Below are 17,040 nucleotides of genomic sequence, written 5' to 3' on the forward strand. Positions count from 1 at the left end.
TAACATGCTCTACTCCATCACCATTGTAATTCAGAAGATTTTTGGTGAGTACTCTCTTAGTAGTATGGGACCAAATTAGTCTATTGCTCTAATCTACACTAGATGTTGATTAGGGTGCTTAAGAACACCAGTGAGTAAGGTGCAAAATTGTAATGTACAGAATCAAGTTTAAAAATGTTTCTAAAAATCGAATTTCATGTTATAGTAGGATGAAAGCTTTCACACACACACACAGAGAAAAAGAGTCTATGAAATGGAACACTAAAAGAGCACAATGAAAAAAGGAAACCAAGATAAAAAGAGTGAAAGAGTAAAATATATTTTAACAGCAGGAACTGACATGACAAAAAAGAGAAAAAAGTATAGAAAGACAGGTGGGAGAGCTAAAAGTCAAAATTAATGACAAAAAATGAAAAGTCTGCCTTCAGAAAACTGACAAAAAAATAGAATGGAGAGCAAAGGATCTTCCAATTCTAAATTTAAGTTTCAATGTCCAAATATTGCTATATTTTAAGAAGTCAGGATAGTATTTGTTAGATTGCATTATTCTTTTTATTTTCTTAAACTTAGAAAGATAAGATTCTTCACTGTGACAATTTTAAGGCACATAGTGGTCTCCACCTGCTTTGACACAGTACGGTCCTTTGTACCCTTTGTATCCTTAACAGCTGGGCTATGACACTACTAGCTGAGCAAGTTTTTACTTATTCTATATTTTTTTTCTTTCTTTCTGAGGTACTTGCTCCCTCTTAAAATGTTTTCTGGGCACTTGGAAGCCAAATAATTAAGACTGCCATAAAAGTGACACCAAAATAAGGTGTACAGCTTTCTTTTCTTTTTTAAATATATCTTTATTGGAGTATAACTGCTTCACAATACTGCACTAGCGGCATATAGCCTGAGAAAACCCTAGTTCAAAAAGAGTCATGTACCCCAGTGTTCATTGCAGCACTATTTACAATAGCCAGGACATGGAAGCAACCTAAGTGTCCATCGACAGATGAATGGATAAAGATGTGGCACAGATATACAATGGAATATTACTCAGCCAGAAAAAGAAATGAAATTGAGTTATTTGTAGTGAGGTGGATGGACCTAGAGTCTGTCATACAGAGTGAAGTAAGTCAGAAAGAGAAAAACAAATATTGTATGCTAACACATATATATAGAATCTAAAAAAAAAAAAGGTACTGATGAACTTAGGGGCAGGACAGGAATAATGAGGTAGACATAGAATGAGGTAGACATAGACTTGAGGATGTGGGGGGAGGGGTAAGCTGGGGCAAAGTGTGAGTAGCATCGACATATATACACTACCGAATGTAAAATAGCTAGTGGGAAGCTGCTGCATAGCACAACTTTCTTTTAAGTCAAATGCTATTGCTTTACTCTCTAATCTCTAGCATTGCAGGAGTCTAACACTCAACAGCTATTTTTTTCCTGTTTTTAGCGCCTTGCTTCTGAGTCTGTTACTGATACATAAATATTTCAGATTTCTGCCAAATATATAAAGGCAGACTATAATAATATAAATAAAAATATAAATATTAGCCTGGAACATTAAAAAAAAGCAAACTTCATAGAGCTATCTTTATAGCAGATGATAAGGTCCAAAATATAAAACAGATATTCTCTCTCTCTCTTCTGGCCCCATCTCCCCCCAACTAGCAATGTAGTGATATAACTTTCTCATTTGGCAAAGGGATGACAAAAGTTTATGCAAAAAAACATAAATACACAACTTTCGAGCTAAAGCAAATGTGAAAAAAGATTAATTTACTATCTTTAAAAGCTTTTAATGCATCTCAACATTGTTAAGATTTTACTCACTTTGAATGCACTGTCCTGGAGAGATAAGCCACAGGAAGGGGGATAAGATGTAGAAAAATGCACAGCAGGCCATAATATAATAAGCACTACAAGCAAAATACTCACAGAGGGTATGAAGGGTTCAAAGGAAGAAGGCATTTTAACCAGCTGGACGCATCAGGAAATCTAATAGAGGAGATGTCATTTGAGATGGGTCTGGAAGAATGGGTTGGATCTGGACGACAGAGACATCTATTTCCACTGATTCTTCAGATTTAGGTAGGTACTCATTCTATTTTATCTGCTATTACCTTTTTGCTGATTTCTTCTTGAATTTCTAACGTTCTGTATTAAGCCCTCCACTACATGACCTCACTGAGAATTTAATCATACCAGATTAATCACTGTCTCCCGAATAAACCAAACATTTAAAAATATCCCTTTGCCTCTACTCATAGGCTTCTCTTTCCTCACTCCATTGCTTTCTTCCCTTCCCTTGAGTAAGTTGCAAACTAGCATAGAAGTCTTAGTTCACTTTCTATGTCTTGACCCTTCCCTGCATGAAAAAGTGTGTTATCTCACAGGTATTTCCAAAACTCTTTATATGTTGCTTGATTACTGTGTCTCATATTGTATCACTTCATTTATAAGCTTGTTCCTGCAAGCAAACGATGAGATCCTGAGGGCACGGGCCGTGATACAGTCTTGTATCCTCAGGCCCGAGTCTCTCAGAGGGGGAAATATTTGGTGTCTGTACGTACCCTGATGGAATCGGTTCTTGGTGGAAAAACACTATAGGCAAATAGGACTAGGGCTTGTATACACAGCAGGTTCCCATAAGCTGCGGTCCATACTCAAAAACAGGCTGTGTGTTTCATCCTTCCTCTGACCGCGTGGGCCACTAACAAGAGCACACCTGGCAAGGTGAAGGCCACTTGGAAGCCCACAGCACCACGAGTAGCAGCAGCGCTCATTTCCTAGTATGTCATCCTCCTTGCATTAATCGTTTCTCTGCAGCGGCCTAAAGTGGCCCTTCATTCTCTTCCAGGATCAGGGAAACACCTCCCTTGCTTTCAGTCAGTGAGAAAAAAGACTAAGACTTTCCTGGGGCTGGGAGCGGGGATTCCCTCTCCCGGAACGTGCCATTTCTACCCCGCCTACCTGGCTGGAGACGGCCAAGGAGAAGGAGCTGGGGGACCTGGGGACACTCCACGCGCGCGTGTCCTCTTCCTCCTCCAGAGAGGGGGTTGGAGCCCTGGAAGCCGCTAATTAGGCTCGCCCCCATTGGTCTTCCCCAGGCACCGCCGTCACCGTCATGCTAATGAGGGGCGTCTCATTGGCGGGGCCTCCGCGGCGGCCCCGCCCACGGGGAGAGCCCGTCCGCCGCGCGGGGACTCCAACCCCGGGACCCCCGGCGCCTGCGCGGCCGTGCGGGGCGTCCGCCTGAGGAAACCTGCTACCCGGAGCTGTCCTCTGAGGAGGCTCTCGCCGCCCGCCGTGAGGGAAAGTGCTTCACCCTAACGCTGAGCGCACGCCCACCCCTCTCCCCTCTTTCTAGGCACCGCGCGTTTTTTCTCTTTTTTCTTTCGGGCGAAGTAACTTTTGCATTCCCGCCTCCCCCGAGTCCTGGGGACCAGAGGCGGCGCCGATCCTGGGGGCGGTTCCTTGGCAGCGCTGGTTCTTGTCAGAGCCAGACTTTTGCTCTTGGGCTGGGTTTGCATCATCCCCATCACACCCTCAGGAGAGAGGAGCCGGCCCCTTTCAGCCTCAGCTTCCGGCTGGGAGCAGACCCCCCTCCCCCATCCCAGGCCCCTTCCCCTGCTCCAGCCCATCTCCCGCATTTCGTTAGTCCTCGCCCTCTACTCCGCAATATTTTCTTTCTCTTGTCCTCCTCGCCTCCATTCGTTGTTTTACGTTTCCCACTCTTTGAGAAAGGATGGTTGATTTGGAGAGCGAAGTGCCCCCTCTGCCTCCCAGGTACAGGTTTCGGGATTTGCTGCTAGGGGACCAAGGATGGCAGAACGACGACAGGTGAGTGGTGTGCTGCAGTGTGGTTCCGTAGATGCAGCTGGAAAAGGGAGGGATGGGAAGGCTGGAAGGGGAAAAGGAGGGAGAGGAGGGAAAGGAGCCAGAGGCTGGGGGAGGGAGGAAAAGGGACTCTTTGACGTGTCTCTCCATTTTGACTCTCTAGAGCAATTGCTGTAGGCAAGGAACTCTTTGCCTTTTCACTTTCTGATCCCTGCAATGTATTTGTTGCATTTATTTGTGCTTATTCTTTTGTCTATCTGTGCTTTCTTAGGGTGTGTATGAGGCTGGCGTGAGAGGTACAATTACATCCAAATGGCACGCAATATCAGTGCCAGTCAATTTTCATTTTTTTTTCTTAGGTGTTGTTAACCAAATTCGAAAATGCATCCAAGTTGATTGAAAAAGCACGTTAGAAACTTAAAATCACCTGCACCCACCTGTTTACTTACTCCGTGTCAGTCTTGTCTTGATTAGGTGTCAAGACTCCTGCCACTGGGAATTTTATGCTTTTTAAACATTTGAAGACGCAGGTAGACAATTGGTTTAAATATGTAACAGGTAGTTAGTGAAAATGACAGCGTTGGCAGTGGAAAATACTCACTTTGAACGGGTAACTATGACTATTACTAATAATGGTGTTCGTATAGTATGATCCAACCTTTTCATAAATAACGTACTTAACCTAAATAGTGTATATGTCACAAAATTAAAACTAAGTCTCAAAACTAAAATATTATTATTAGCAAAATGTTGCTCATGTGTTTTATCTATAGCATCACTGTTTTGCCTAGTTAAACTTCTGGAATTCCTCTTGCTATGTCTTATTATTATTTAAAAAGCACAGTTTATGTTTCATTGAATTTAGTATTTTCCAGAATAATCATTTAGGTATCACATGCCACATTTCCTTGTTTAAAAATAATATGTGTATACTAAGTAGTCTTTCAACTCAACTGAAATGTTTCCTTAAAGTTCAGTTTGGTATTGATGTTCTATTTTAATTGCATAAAATATCCATTATTGGTCCCATTCAGAATCTCCTTGTTCAACCACTGGGAAATACCTTCCTTCTTTTCCTTCCCATCTCAGCTCTCAATACCAACCCCTACCCTACACACAGGGGATTTTATCTTGAGCATCAATTGTGGACTTCTTCTTTGGTCTCATGTTAGTAATTTAAAGGGGTGTGGATGTTTTGTAGAGGATAATATTTCAGTTCAATCTCTTCTTTTTAGGCAAAAACATATATATTGGTAAAAAAATTAAAGAACAAATACCAGTTTACGAGTATGCTTGGAATGTAAGGTGTTCTGGTTGACTGAAGATGAAGAAAAGAATATTTAAACAAATTTCAATGCTAATTGACATTTAGATAAACTATATTAACTTAGCTCAGTGGCTCATCAGGTACAGTGAAGTGTTCATAGTAATTGGATCTGTATTTGTTACTTCAGGAGGTCAGGATCATCGTGTAGAATAGAAATCCTAATTGGAAAAGTGTGAGTTGGGCTGAGCACATGAAGTACACATTTTGGACTTGGTGGTGGTAACACTGTTTGTTTGTTTTTTTAGCATCGTATCCAAGATGCTAATTGTCCATGTGGTTGCCTTCACTTTTCTAGGGGTGCTGCAGTTATATTTCAGGAATTAAGAATTTTGGTTAGTTGACTGCTTCCTAAATGAGTCGTTGCTATGTTAAAAAAAGTTTTGCACGTTTATTTAAAATACGTATTATAATGAAAGTTTATGCTAGACCAACTTTAGCTTTAAAATTAGGCCATACGTACTGTTAAAATGAGGTATTGTTACTGAACCAAACGTGGGTCCACTTTAAAGGTAATTTTGTGGCTCCGTGAAAACTTTGTTTTGGTTCTATTAGTTGTCCATCTTCGAAGACAAGAGCCTTTGATTAATAGGGACCCAGGTTTCAATCCTATGCTTATTTCTTCACTACCTGAGTGGCCTTGGGCAAGTCATTCAGCCATTATGAAATTCAGTAATCTTATTTCTGTAAGATATTTCTGTAAAACTAACACTTAGTTGGTACTAAGTACTTGGCGAGTGCTATATGTTAACTATGCTATATGTTATATGCCTATATGTATGTGTGTGGGTAACATATCTATATCTATATATCTATCTATTTCTCTCTCTCTCTATATATATATAAACACATGTATATGTTAACTTATGATATGTGTTATCTCAGTCGATCCTCACATAGTCCCTGAATTGTAGGTAATTATTTTAAGGACTAGGAAACTCAGTTTCTGAGAAATTAAATACTTGTGTTGGTGATATATCTTACAACTGTAAAGATGACTTTGGACTGAAATTACTCAAGAAGCTCCGAAGTTCCCTCCACTTAATTAAATTTGAACTTATAAGAATAATTTTATAGCATCTAGCATAGGTGAGGTGCTCTTAATGTTAGTTCCCTTCTTCACCTACGACTTGAAGTTTGCAACTTTTAAAATTTTCTTCAGAATCTTAAATTAATATGCAATAAGTAAAGTCATCTCTTTTGTCTTTAGTATTGTCACAAATTCCTCTTTGCGATTAAGGCTGAATAGCAATTTTATTCTGCTCAGTTATCTTGTGGACTCAATTCCTGCAGAGTCGAGGAGGAAGCAGTCTTTCATACAGGAATAAGTAGACAGTTTCTAACAACAGATGCATCTAGCGCTCTGCCCATGTTCTCTGGATATTTTCTATGAACACTCTCTGCCTGTCTGAGGTTTTTTGTTTGTTTTCTCCTGGCCTCAGGTGCACACCAGGGTCTCTTGGAGAGCAAGGCCACTGAGTAAATACGGATTTGTTAGACAAATACCTTAGCCTCCTAGTTCCTTGGTTGGGACCATTCTGGAGCATGTTCTCTACACTGTGTCCAATGGGACTCAGCTCTAGTTGGCTCACGGTGATAACTGGCTCGGTATTGCGAGTTTATTGGCTTCCTTCCCCCTCTTCCTAACTGGTATTTTCTGTATCATTTCCCAAATACACTATTTAGGCTTTGATCCTTAACTCAAGATCTTCTTCTGGTGGAATCTGGATCAGGCTGGGTACCTTCCCCATCTAGAGTCACATCCTAGAAATGACGGGGGAATTAGATGATAGGAAAGTAGACACTTTCTACCCTGCCCTTCATTTTAAGAATTTTAAATTCAATCTTAGTAGGATATGTTGGACTGGCATGTGAAAATGAGTGAGGCATATCACTGATGTGTGAAGGGGTGTTGTTACAGAGGGAATATTGGTGGGTCTATCAGGATATAGGAAGTGTGTACTCCACACCGTAGATTGTCTGTGAACTAGCCTTGGATAATTCACTTGCGTTTATGTTGTATCACCTTTTGGTAGGGAAACAGACACACACTTAAAATACATGCAATATGTATGTATATGTATAATGTATATGTGATAGATCTGTATTCTATGTGAAATATATGGAATGACTATGTAACGTATAGGTCAGTGCGTCCTTATATAATTACCTCTCCCTTATTTGCATTCTGGTATCCTGTTCTAAGTAGCACGGAAGGGAAAAGAGTTAGAGCAGTGAAGATAATTTAGCACAGGAATAACGTTAGTTCTGGGAGGCCATGAATAAGTTTGAGAGTTGCTAAATGACAACACTGCTTATGCCTTAGGGATGTCTGTTGTATATATAATGTGTGTTTACTTTTTTGGCCTCCTGAATAGAACACAAAAATCTAATTTAAATGGTTTGTATAATATTTCTTTAATGGTCATTTATCCAATCAGCTAATATTTGAATACATGCTACATCTGAGGGACTCACTAAGTTAGGCTTTGGGAAGAATATAAGAAAGAAAATGAAACAGGGCTTGATCAGGAGGTGTTCACAGATATAATTAGAGGTGAATTTTCCCCCAGAATGTTGAAAGTATTGCTTATGTTATGATGATATCCTTGCAGAATTTCTGTTTTAAGACTGTCAAGAAGAGCATCCAGCATTTGTAGATAGGATATTCAGTGTTGGCTTGAAAATACAGTAGCTAAAATCAATATATTAGAGATGGCTCAAAATCTTAATATACTTTGAATTTAATATTTAGAATACTTAATATCATCAAAGTTACTCTATGATTGAAACCAATATGAGTAGAGACAGAATTTAACTGATCTTATATGGGAGCCATTCTGTAATATGTAAAATTGTTGTAGTGTTAAAATACTTTTTTTTTCTATTTTAATGTTTCTAAGATTCATAAAGCAATAAAAATTTAGAATATTCTCTTACAGTTAAAGATTGGTAAATTTCAGGTTTTAAATGCCTTTAGGCAGTTAGGACAAGCCCTTCTCATCCTTCATCATGACTCAGTAATTTTAAAGTTTGGAACACAATGCACTTGATGTGGATAAATTATCACAGCTGTGGATAAATTACTGTTAATGGACAATTCTCAGTTGCAGTCATATCGGAGCAGGCCATTTATTTAATTAACATTATTCTAGTTTTCAGATATTTGGTCAGGTGTTGCAACTCCAGTAATTTTAAGTATATCTTTCATATTTTGTAGGTGGAATTTAAAAGTAATGCAAGCAAATCACCTAGTGCATTGTAGTAATTGAAAACATAAAAGAGATTGAACAAAGGGTACAGTTCAATCAATTAATAGTTTAAGAAGTATTTATAAAATGGGGAGGATGTTGGATAGCTTTTGGAGTATGTGTAAGTTTAGATATCATACAATGAAAATATGTAATATGACTTTATATAATCAAATTGAATTGGGAAAATGGGTTTTGGATTGGCATCTGGCACATTTATGTGTTACCAATTTTATCTTTCTTATTAAATTATATATTATTTTGAAAAGTAGCCATTTAATATAAAGTTCTTATTCTAAGTTTTTATGTTCAGGTCAGTAAATATACTTTTAAAATATTTTAATTGTTATTAAAAAGAACGAAATGTTATTTTTACTGTTTAATTATATAGTGGAACCAACCATGCATATGCAATATCTATAAAAATGATTTAAGCACTTATTATCAGAAAACCCAGACTATTCGGTGTCTTTTAGCACTATTATATTAAGAGAAATCTCCTTGAATAAGGCAGTAAAAAATTACCTACTGGTGAAGTAGATAATGGTGCAAAAATTGACTTTACATACATATATATATATATATATATATATATATATATATATATAAAATATATATAAAATGCAGAGAAAAAGATAGTGTAATAATTATTATTTTTCAATAGTTACCAATAATTCAGACATTCATATTTTATATAAAAACATGTGATTTTTTCTTTTTACCTACTCTTATTAATAAAATTGAAATACGGCGTTTCAAATTTATTGGAATTTAAAGTTTGATTCCATTTAACCACTCTTATATATCCACTTTTTGTATATGGTTACTTATTTGTAATACCTCTTCTGTGAGTATTACACTTTTCTCAAGATACCTCTATGTATAATAAATCTTGGGTGAAGGAAGTTGGAATGTAGCAATTTCATTTTCCACATAAGGTATGTGACATTTTAAGGAGATTAAACTTGCTACTAAACAGCTTCTCCACTACAGCTTCAAGTTAGTCTAGAGGATGGGTAGAAAGACATAAATCCAGATGGATGACCAAGAAAATGATTTCAGCTAACTTATTGTTTTATCAGAATTAGCATACTTTTTTCCTTCTCTGTTAGTAATGTAACTCAACTTCTGCAAAAATAGATTTGAAAGGTAGTAAGAGAAGTAATACAAATGAAAGCTTATTTTGGTCTTCATTATTGGTACCAAATAAAAATTAACAATATCTTTAGTCATCATGTGTACCTGTAGCTAGGTTAATAGTGAATGCGATACTTTTATTGATTTTTCAAATCATGCTCTTGTAGAGATGTGGGTGGACCTAGAGACTGTCATACAAAGTGAAGTAAGTCAAAAAGAGAAAAACAAATATCGTATATTAACCCATATATGTGGAATCTAGAAAAATGGTACAGATGAACCGGTTTGCAAGGCAGAAATAGAGACACAGATGTAGAGAACAAACGTATGGACACCAAGGGGGGAAAGTGGGGGGGGGGGATGAATCGGGAGATTATACATATATGCACTAATATGTATAAAATAGGTAAGTAATGAGAACCTGCTGTATAACACAGGGAACTCTACTTCACTTTGCTGGACAGTAGAAACTAACACAACATTGTAAAAGAACTATACCCCCCCCAAAAAAGCAAAAAAAATCATGCTCTTGTTTATCATTTATATGTTTATATATCATTTTGTCATTGATGGTTCATCTGTTTTTATTAGTGTATTTATGTGTTGCCAACGTTGTCTTACTTATGTGCCATGCTTGTCTAAGTTGCCTTTAGAAAATGAAACAAGAAGAAATACTTTTTACAGTGAAATTTAACCAGTAGCTTTGTATATTTATAGTTTGAAATTTAATAAGGGTGGCCTTTTCTGAGCTGTATTTAATACCTTCAATCAAGATGTCTTTAAACTAATGCTTTTCCTGAGTCTTAAGTTGCTAATTTAAAATTTCTCTGTAAAAGTAATCAAAACAATAGGTAATAATCCAGAAGGACAATTACTTTTACTCTTTGACAATTTTTGACTGGATATGGGATTTTTTTTTAATAGGTCATGATTTTTTTTTTTCACAAGTATCTTAATCATTAGACAGCAATCAAGTTGCAATTTAAGAGAAAACTACTTGGAGAACAGAGTAAAAAGAAAAAGGTGCATCTGTAGCACTGAGAAAATCTCAACCTCAGTACAAATTCAAACTGGCTGTGTGGAGTAGTAAAAACTAGGATGTGAGTGAAGCGGGTGGTGGGCGGGAGTCCCCTTTCATACTGAGTGTACCGCCCAAGTAGAGTGGATAAAGTTAAGCTGAGCCAGAAACTTCTTTCTGGTAGTCCTGGTGGTGGTATGTAAGGTTTTTAAAGCTGTAAGCAAATGACCAAACTTTATGAACAAATTATAAAGACTGAGCATAGATATTTTACCCTTGCAATTCAATAAAATATAGAACATTGTTAATCTGTCAAACATTTAATATAATCCATATTAAATATTTATACCTAATACACATTTATAATGATTATTGTACTTCGATTCTAATTAACGTAGAAACGAAGAAATTTGCCACATTTTAGTATATGTGCTGCGGAAGCGAGCACTAAATTTGCCACATTTTGCAATCATGAGCTTTACTTTGCCAGCCAAATCACATTATTAGTTTTCTTTTGCCTAAAACAATCATTAATATTGATAACTTTTCTAATATTCTGTATTATGTCACTGTTGTTTTGTTATACACTCATGTATTACAGAGCATAGGCTGTGGTTCCTTAGGTCCCTCCATTGCTCCAACCCAAATCTTTGTTCATGTATGTTTGGCCTCATAATTTGTTACAGTGTCTGGGTATTGCATGACCCTGAGCCACTGTGATATTTGATTGCATATCTCTCATGTGCAAGAGTGACCATGTACGTGCTTACAGAAGATAAATAAAAACCCAGGTGTTGTGAAGTCAAGAAAGCGCTGTAAGAATGGCATTGGGTCCTTCATATCTGATCATCTGGAAGCAGAAGAGTGAATTCAAAATATCTGACCTTGATTCCTCAATAATCAGAACTAGATTCTCTTAAGGAGAATCTGAGATGTAGTATAATTTCAAGGGAAGGAAGAACCACTGCACATACTCAGAAGAGTAAATCATTTGTGTAAGCTGAGTGCTCCCGTGGTATTAGATTTACCTGTCCTCTTTGGCTGGGAAGTGGGGATGGGTTTGGAGTTGGGAAAGGGATTCGGTAGAGGCTGGAAAGTCCTAGTCACCTGAAAGGAGTAGGGGGGGGAAATACTCCTGCGGAAACTGAGAAGAGGATCCGCGGAAAAGGGTGACTGGGGGCAGTGAGATTTCTCTCCCCGATTTTGTCTTGGATTGATCATATTTATCTTTGTCTTTTTTCGACAAATAGAAGCAGTGAAGGGAAGTAGAAACAGAAACCCAGGCTGCCAAGCTTGGCTGGTCTGTAGGGCACTGTTGCCTGACAGCAAGTCTCAACTCTTGGACCCCTTTCCTGTTCAGACTCGTAACCGGGGCTCTCTTTGGACTGTGCTTTAGTCTTCTCAGCACTGCTGCAATTACGCCACGGCTTTAAAGAGTGAGAATCATTTCCCTCTGTGTGCGCCTTTCTTAAACTCAGAGTTGTATTATTTCTACTTTTCACACTATGTATGTGCAAGAAATGGACTTTGCACACAAAGCCAAAAACCAGTGAATCTAAGGACTAAAGGACAGCTTGTTCTTGGCTGTCTTGCAGTGGACCTTGCACAGAAACAGAATGATGAATTATTATGGGGGCACACTTAGCCCATCTTGTAAATCACTGTGTGAATAGGGATAAAAGTGGGTTAACACATTTCAACCTCATTTAACTCCCTGTGGGAAGACTTGCAGATTGTCCACATTTTGCAAACAACCAGTTATTAACAAGAGGGACCAGATGTGTGGTTTAATAATGGACAGCCTGCTGTGTCAGGTCTGTCAAAAATTGAAATACCACTCCATCCGCTAGGAATTGGATCTGGTGATTAGTAAGCTGCACAAGTTCCAGTCAGGAGTGATGGCAATGACTTTAGTCACGACCACACCATGGGATGATGACACTGGCAAATTGTAGATGGAAGCTTTTGTATGATGTTTCTATTTCTTGCCTATCTCTCCACAAGAGTTCCTGTGCTCTTCCACCTCTTTACTGAAAATACAGAAGATGAAGTGAAAATAGGTGATGATATTGAAGAAGGTATAGAACGTCACACATTGTTCTATGCATGTCCCATGTATTATTTCACTGAGTCTTCACACCAGCTCTGAGGAATCTGGTATCCTCCCCTTCTTACAGGATGAATGTCCTGAGGTACAGAAATTCATGACTTGTTCCAAATTACATAATCCTAAGAGCTAGAACCAGAATCTAATTATTATGCCTACCCCCTATGTTTACAACTAAACAGATGTGATTTAATGCTGTGAAATAACAGAAGGAACAAAACACAAAGAAATGTGAATGCTTTGGAAGGGTAAAAGAATCACATAGCATCTGCATCCCTTTAAGCTAGCATCACAATGAGTAACTCGAGAAAAGTTATGGAATTTTTGAAGTTGGTAATATTTTCTGGGAGAAAATAATTTTTCCTCTCTCCATATAGAGCATTGTTCTTTTGACAGTCTAAATAAAGTGGATTGAAATAGGAAATTAGTGAAACAAACAAAGCAGAGATTTTGTTTATTTAAATATTTATTTATTTATAGTAGAAATAGGCTAAAGGTAATCGATATCCCAGGAGTCACAACAATTCACAACAATTACCTTTCTTTTGATATGGCTAGGTTTTTTTTTTTTATGTTTCTCAGTAGAACTTTGGGATTTTCTACTTATACTTCTACTCCTTAAGGTATTTGTACCCACCTGAAATTCATTTTTCTCAGTAATTGTGCTGGTGATCATGAAAATCCTCTTGCAGAGATGTTATGACATCTAAATGTGGTAATGTCAAATTACTTGATGGAGGCCTTAACATTTAGGTGTACCTATTAGTATGTTTCACCTGTTCCAAAAAAGATTTGCAGTGGTTCACATAACTATGTGCAATAGCATAAATAGAAAAAAAACAGCTGAAGAAAAATATAATAAGGGGGTGAAAATGAATCAGGTGTAGAGTTGGTACACGATATGAATTCCATGAGTTCCTATGTAGTTACCAGAGATGGACCACAGAGTTAGAGCAAAGACATGATTGGTCACATAAGATGAGAAATAAACCAGCAGTTCAGGAGAAATACAGCTTTTCTTGGTGTTCAAATTGAAAGGACATTGGTCCCGTGGATCTTGGTTAGTGTACAATATCCTCACCCACTTTCCTGTCATAAAAGAAGAGCAAATTTCATAAGACTTTTGTGACATCTCACTGTCAGGTGCTGATATAACTAGAAAGAATTATTCACTTAAAGTAGATCTACAGGACACACATACATGTATTTCAGATACATATTTTAGGACCAAAAAAAAAAGAGAAACTCCTGAGGTTACTGAGTCTGTCATGTAATCTTCCTTAAAAACGTTTTTTATATAGATGGTTTTGATTAGTAATTAAGAATGCAAAGAGTTTAGGGTTATATTCTTCGTTGTGAACCGGAAGTATAAATGTACTCAATAGTAGGTAGGATGACTCACTTCATGGAGAATCTACGAAGATTCTAACCAAAACACAAGACTGAATTGTAGTTATTCTCACCTCCTCACGAAGGTTAGATTAATTCATTTATTTTCCCACAAATACCTAAAGTAAATATCATACAATTTAACATTATATAAAGACTTTGTAAATATCCTGAATTTAGTTATTTATATAGCCCTATATATCTTCATATACATAGAAATATATATTAAGCACATAGTTTTTATAGCAGACTTCTGGTTGCTAATTAATTGATACAAATAACCTCAAACTAGAATATTTTTTCAGTTTATCCACCATCACCAATATCATTATAATCCTCCAGAATTCTGCATTTCAAAACTCACCATAGTTTTGTATTATTTTTCAGCTTGCTTTTTTAGTTAGTTCTTTTTTTTTTTTTTTAGTTAGTTCTTGATCTCCATCTATTCTTTATCGGTAGCATTTCATTCCTTCTTATTTAAATTAATATAGCTCTTGCTAGCATGCTTCATTGTTCTAAGCCTGTTCTTTGCACCCCACCTCCAATAATCTCCATGGCCAGCTCAAGTCTCATTCAACTTAAGCATTTTCATCAGAATCTTCTTAACATAATATTCATGTCACTGATGCTTATTATGTAAAATTTAAAATGCTCAGCCCAGTATTCAATGTTCTTCATTAACTGACTCCTCCATTAATTTTTTTTTTCCTGGAAACACATTTTCAATGTCTTCAAACTGCAGGCCCAGTTTTTTCTTTTAAATAAATCAATTTATTTAAACTAAAACAAACAATTCACCCATTTCTCCTACTCCCTCTCCCACCCTCTGCAACCACCAATCTATTCTTTGTATCTATGAGCTTTTTCTTTTTTAAAAAACTTATTATTTTTTTAGATTCCACATGAAAGAGAGATCATATTTTATTTGTCTTTCTCTGTCTGACTTATTTCACTTAGCAGAATGCCCTCAAGGTCCATCTGACACCATTTTGGTGTCAGATTCAAAATGATCACCAACGCCTATGTCAAGGACCTTACCGCCTTTGTTTTCTTCTAGGAGTTTTATAGTTTTAGGTCTTATGTTTAAGTCTTTAATCCACTTTGAGTTAACTTTTTGCATGGTGTAATATCGTTGTCCATTTTCATTCTTTTCAGTGTGGCTCCCCAATTTTCCCAACACCATTTGTAACAAATGGCAAGATTTCATTTTTTTTTTTTAGCTGAAATATATATGTATATACACACACACACACATATATATTTATTGCACTTTCTTTATTCATTCATCCATCAGGGGACTCCTAGGTTGTTTCTATATCTTGGCTATTATAAATAATATTGCTATGAACATAGGGTGGCATATATCCTTTGAGTTAGTGTTTTCTTGTTTTCAGATAAATACCCACAAGTGGAAGTGCTGGATCATATCATAGTTCTATTTTTAATTTTTTGAAGAATTTTATAGTGTTTTCCATGGGACTGCACCAATTTACATTCCCATCAGCAGTGCATGAGGGTTCCCTTTTCTTCAAAACCTCTCCAACAGTTGTTATTTGTTATTTTGATAATAGCCATTCTGACAGGTGTGAAGTGATATCTCACTGTGGTTTGATTTTTTTTTTGAATTTTATTTTATTTTATTTTTTATACAGCAGGTCCTTATTAGTTATCTATTTTATACATATTAGTATATACATGTCAATCCCATCTCCCAATTCATCCCACCACCACCACCACCACCCCACTCACTGTGGTTTTGTTTAACTTTTTCCTAATGATTAATGATGCTAAGCATTTTTCCTTGGCCTTTTGGCCGTCTGTATGTCTTTTTGAAAAAAATGTCTATTCAGGGCTTCCCTGGTGGCGCAGTGGTTGAGAGTCCGCCTGCCGATGCAGGGGACATGGGTTTGTGCCCTGGTCCGGGAAGATCCCACATGCTGCGGAGCGGCTGGGCCCATGAGCCATGGCTGCTGAGCCTGCGCATCCGGAGCCTGTGCTCTACAACGGGAGAGGCCACAACAGTGAGAGGCCCGCATACCGCAAAAAAAAAAAAAAAGTCTATTCAGATTTTCTGCCCATTTTTAAAATCAGATTGCTTGCTTTTTTGCTATTGAGTTGTATGAATTCTTTATATATTTTGGATATCAGCCCCTTATCAGATTTATCAGTTGCAAATATTTTCTCCTATTTGGTAGGCAGCCTTTTTGTTGATGGTTTCCTTTCCTGTGTAGCTTTTTAGTTTGAAGTAGTCCCACTTGTTTAGTTTTGCTTTTGTTGCTTTTGCTTTTGGTGTCAGATTCAAAATGATCACCAAGGCCTATGTCAAGACCTTACTGCCTATGGTTTCTTCTAGGAGTTTCAGGTCTTATGTTTAAGTCTTTAATCCACTTTGAGTTAATTTTTTGCGTGGTGTAATATCATTGTCCAGTTTCATTCTTTTCAACGTGGCTGCCTAATTTTCCCAACACCATTTATTGAAGAGACTGTCCTTGCCCTAATTGTATATTCTTGCCTCCTTTGTTGTAAACTAATCGAACATATATGCATGGATTTATTTTTGGGTTCCCTATTCTGTTCCATCGATCTAGTGTCTGTTTTTATACTAATACCTTACTGCTTTGATTACTATAGCTTTGTAATATAGTTTGGCATCAGAAAGCATGTTGCCTCCAGCTTTGTTCTTATTTCTCAAGATTGCTTTGCCTATTTGGGGTCTTTTATGATTCCATATACATTTTAGGGTTGTTTGTTCTATTTCTGTGAAAAAAAAACATTGGAATCTTGATAGGGATTGCATTGAATCTCTAGATTACCTTGGGTAGTATGGACATTTTAACAATATTAATTCTTCCAGTCTATGAGCACATAATATCTTCATTAATTTTTCCTAAACTGCTTTTTGAAATTTAGTCGTTGTAGTTACAGAAATCACTCCCCACCTCCCATGCTGATATCCACTTCATTGCCTTTGCTGGTA

General features: G+C 37.1%; 2 protein-coding genes across 8 annotated transcripts in view; one reads left to right on the forward strand and one right to left on the reverse strand.

Moving 5' to 3' along the window:
* The window catches only part of LOC101329460 (complement factor H), a 125,345-nt gene extending 122,267 nt beyond the window's left edge, over positions 1-3,078 (reverse strand). For 4 of the 5 annotated variants that reach the window (XM_033850539.2, XM_073800172.1, XM_073800175.1 and 1 more), the window contains exon 1: positions 2,971-3,078. The gene's annotated coding sequence lies outside the window, so the exon portion shown is untranslated. Of the gene's footprint in view, positions 1-1,935; positions 1,952-2,970 lie in introns of those variants that run through there. The other variant, XM_073800174.1, reaches the window with a different exon arrangement.
* A 125-nt stretch (positions 3,079-3,203) lies between these two features.
* Positions 3,204-17,040, forward strand: part of KCNT2 (potassium sodium-activated channel subfamily T member 2) — a 372,171-nt gene continuing 358,334 nt past the window's right edge. For all 3 annotated transcript variants that reach the window (XM_073800193.1, XM_073800198.1, XM_073800201.1), the window contains exon 1: positions 3,204-3,840. In XM_073800193.1, the coding sequence (XP_073656294.1) occupies positions 3,746-3,840 (95 nt within the window). In that variant the 5' untranslated portion in view covers positions 3,204-3,745. The remainder of the gene's footprint in view (positions 3,841-17,040) is intronic.

The sequence above is a fragment of the Tursiops truncatus genome, chromosome 1 (assembly GCF_011762595.2).
Source record: "Tursiops truncatus isolate mTurTru1 chromosome 1, mTurTru1.mat.Y, whole genome shotgun sequence".
Taxonomy (NCBI): domain Eukaryota; kingdom Metazoa; phylum Chordata; class Mammalia; order Artiodactyla; family Delphinidae; genus Tursiops; species Tursiops truncatus.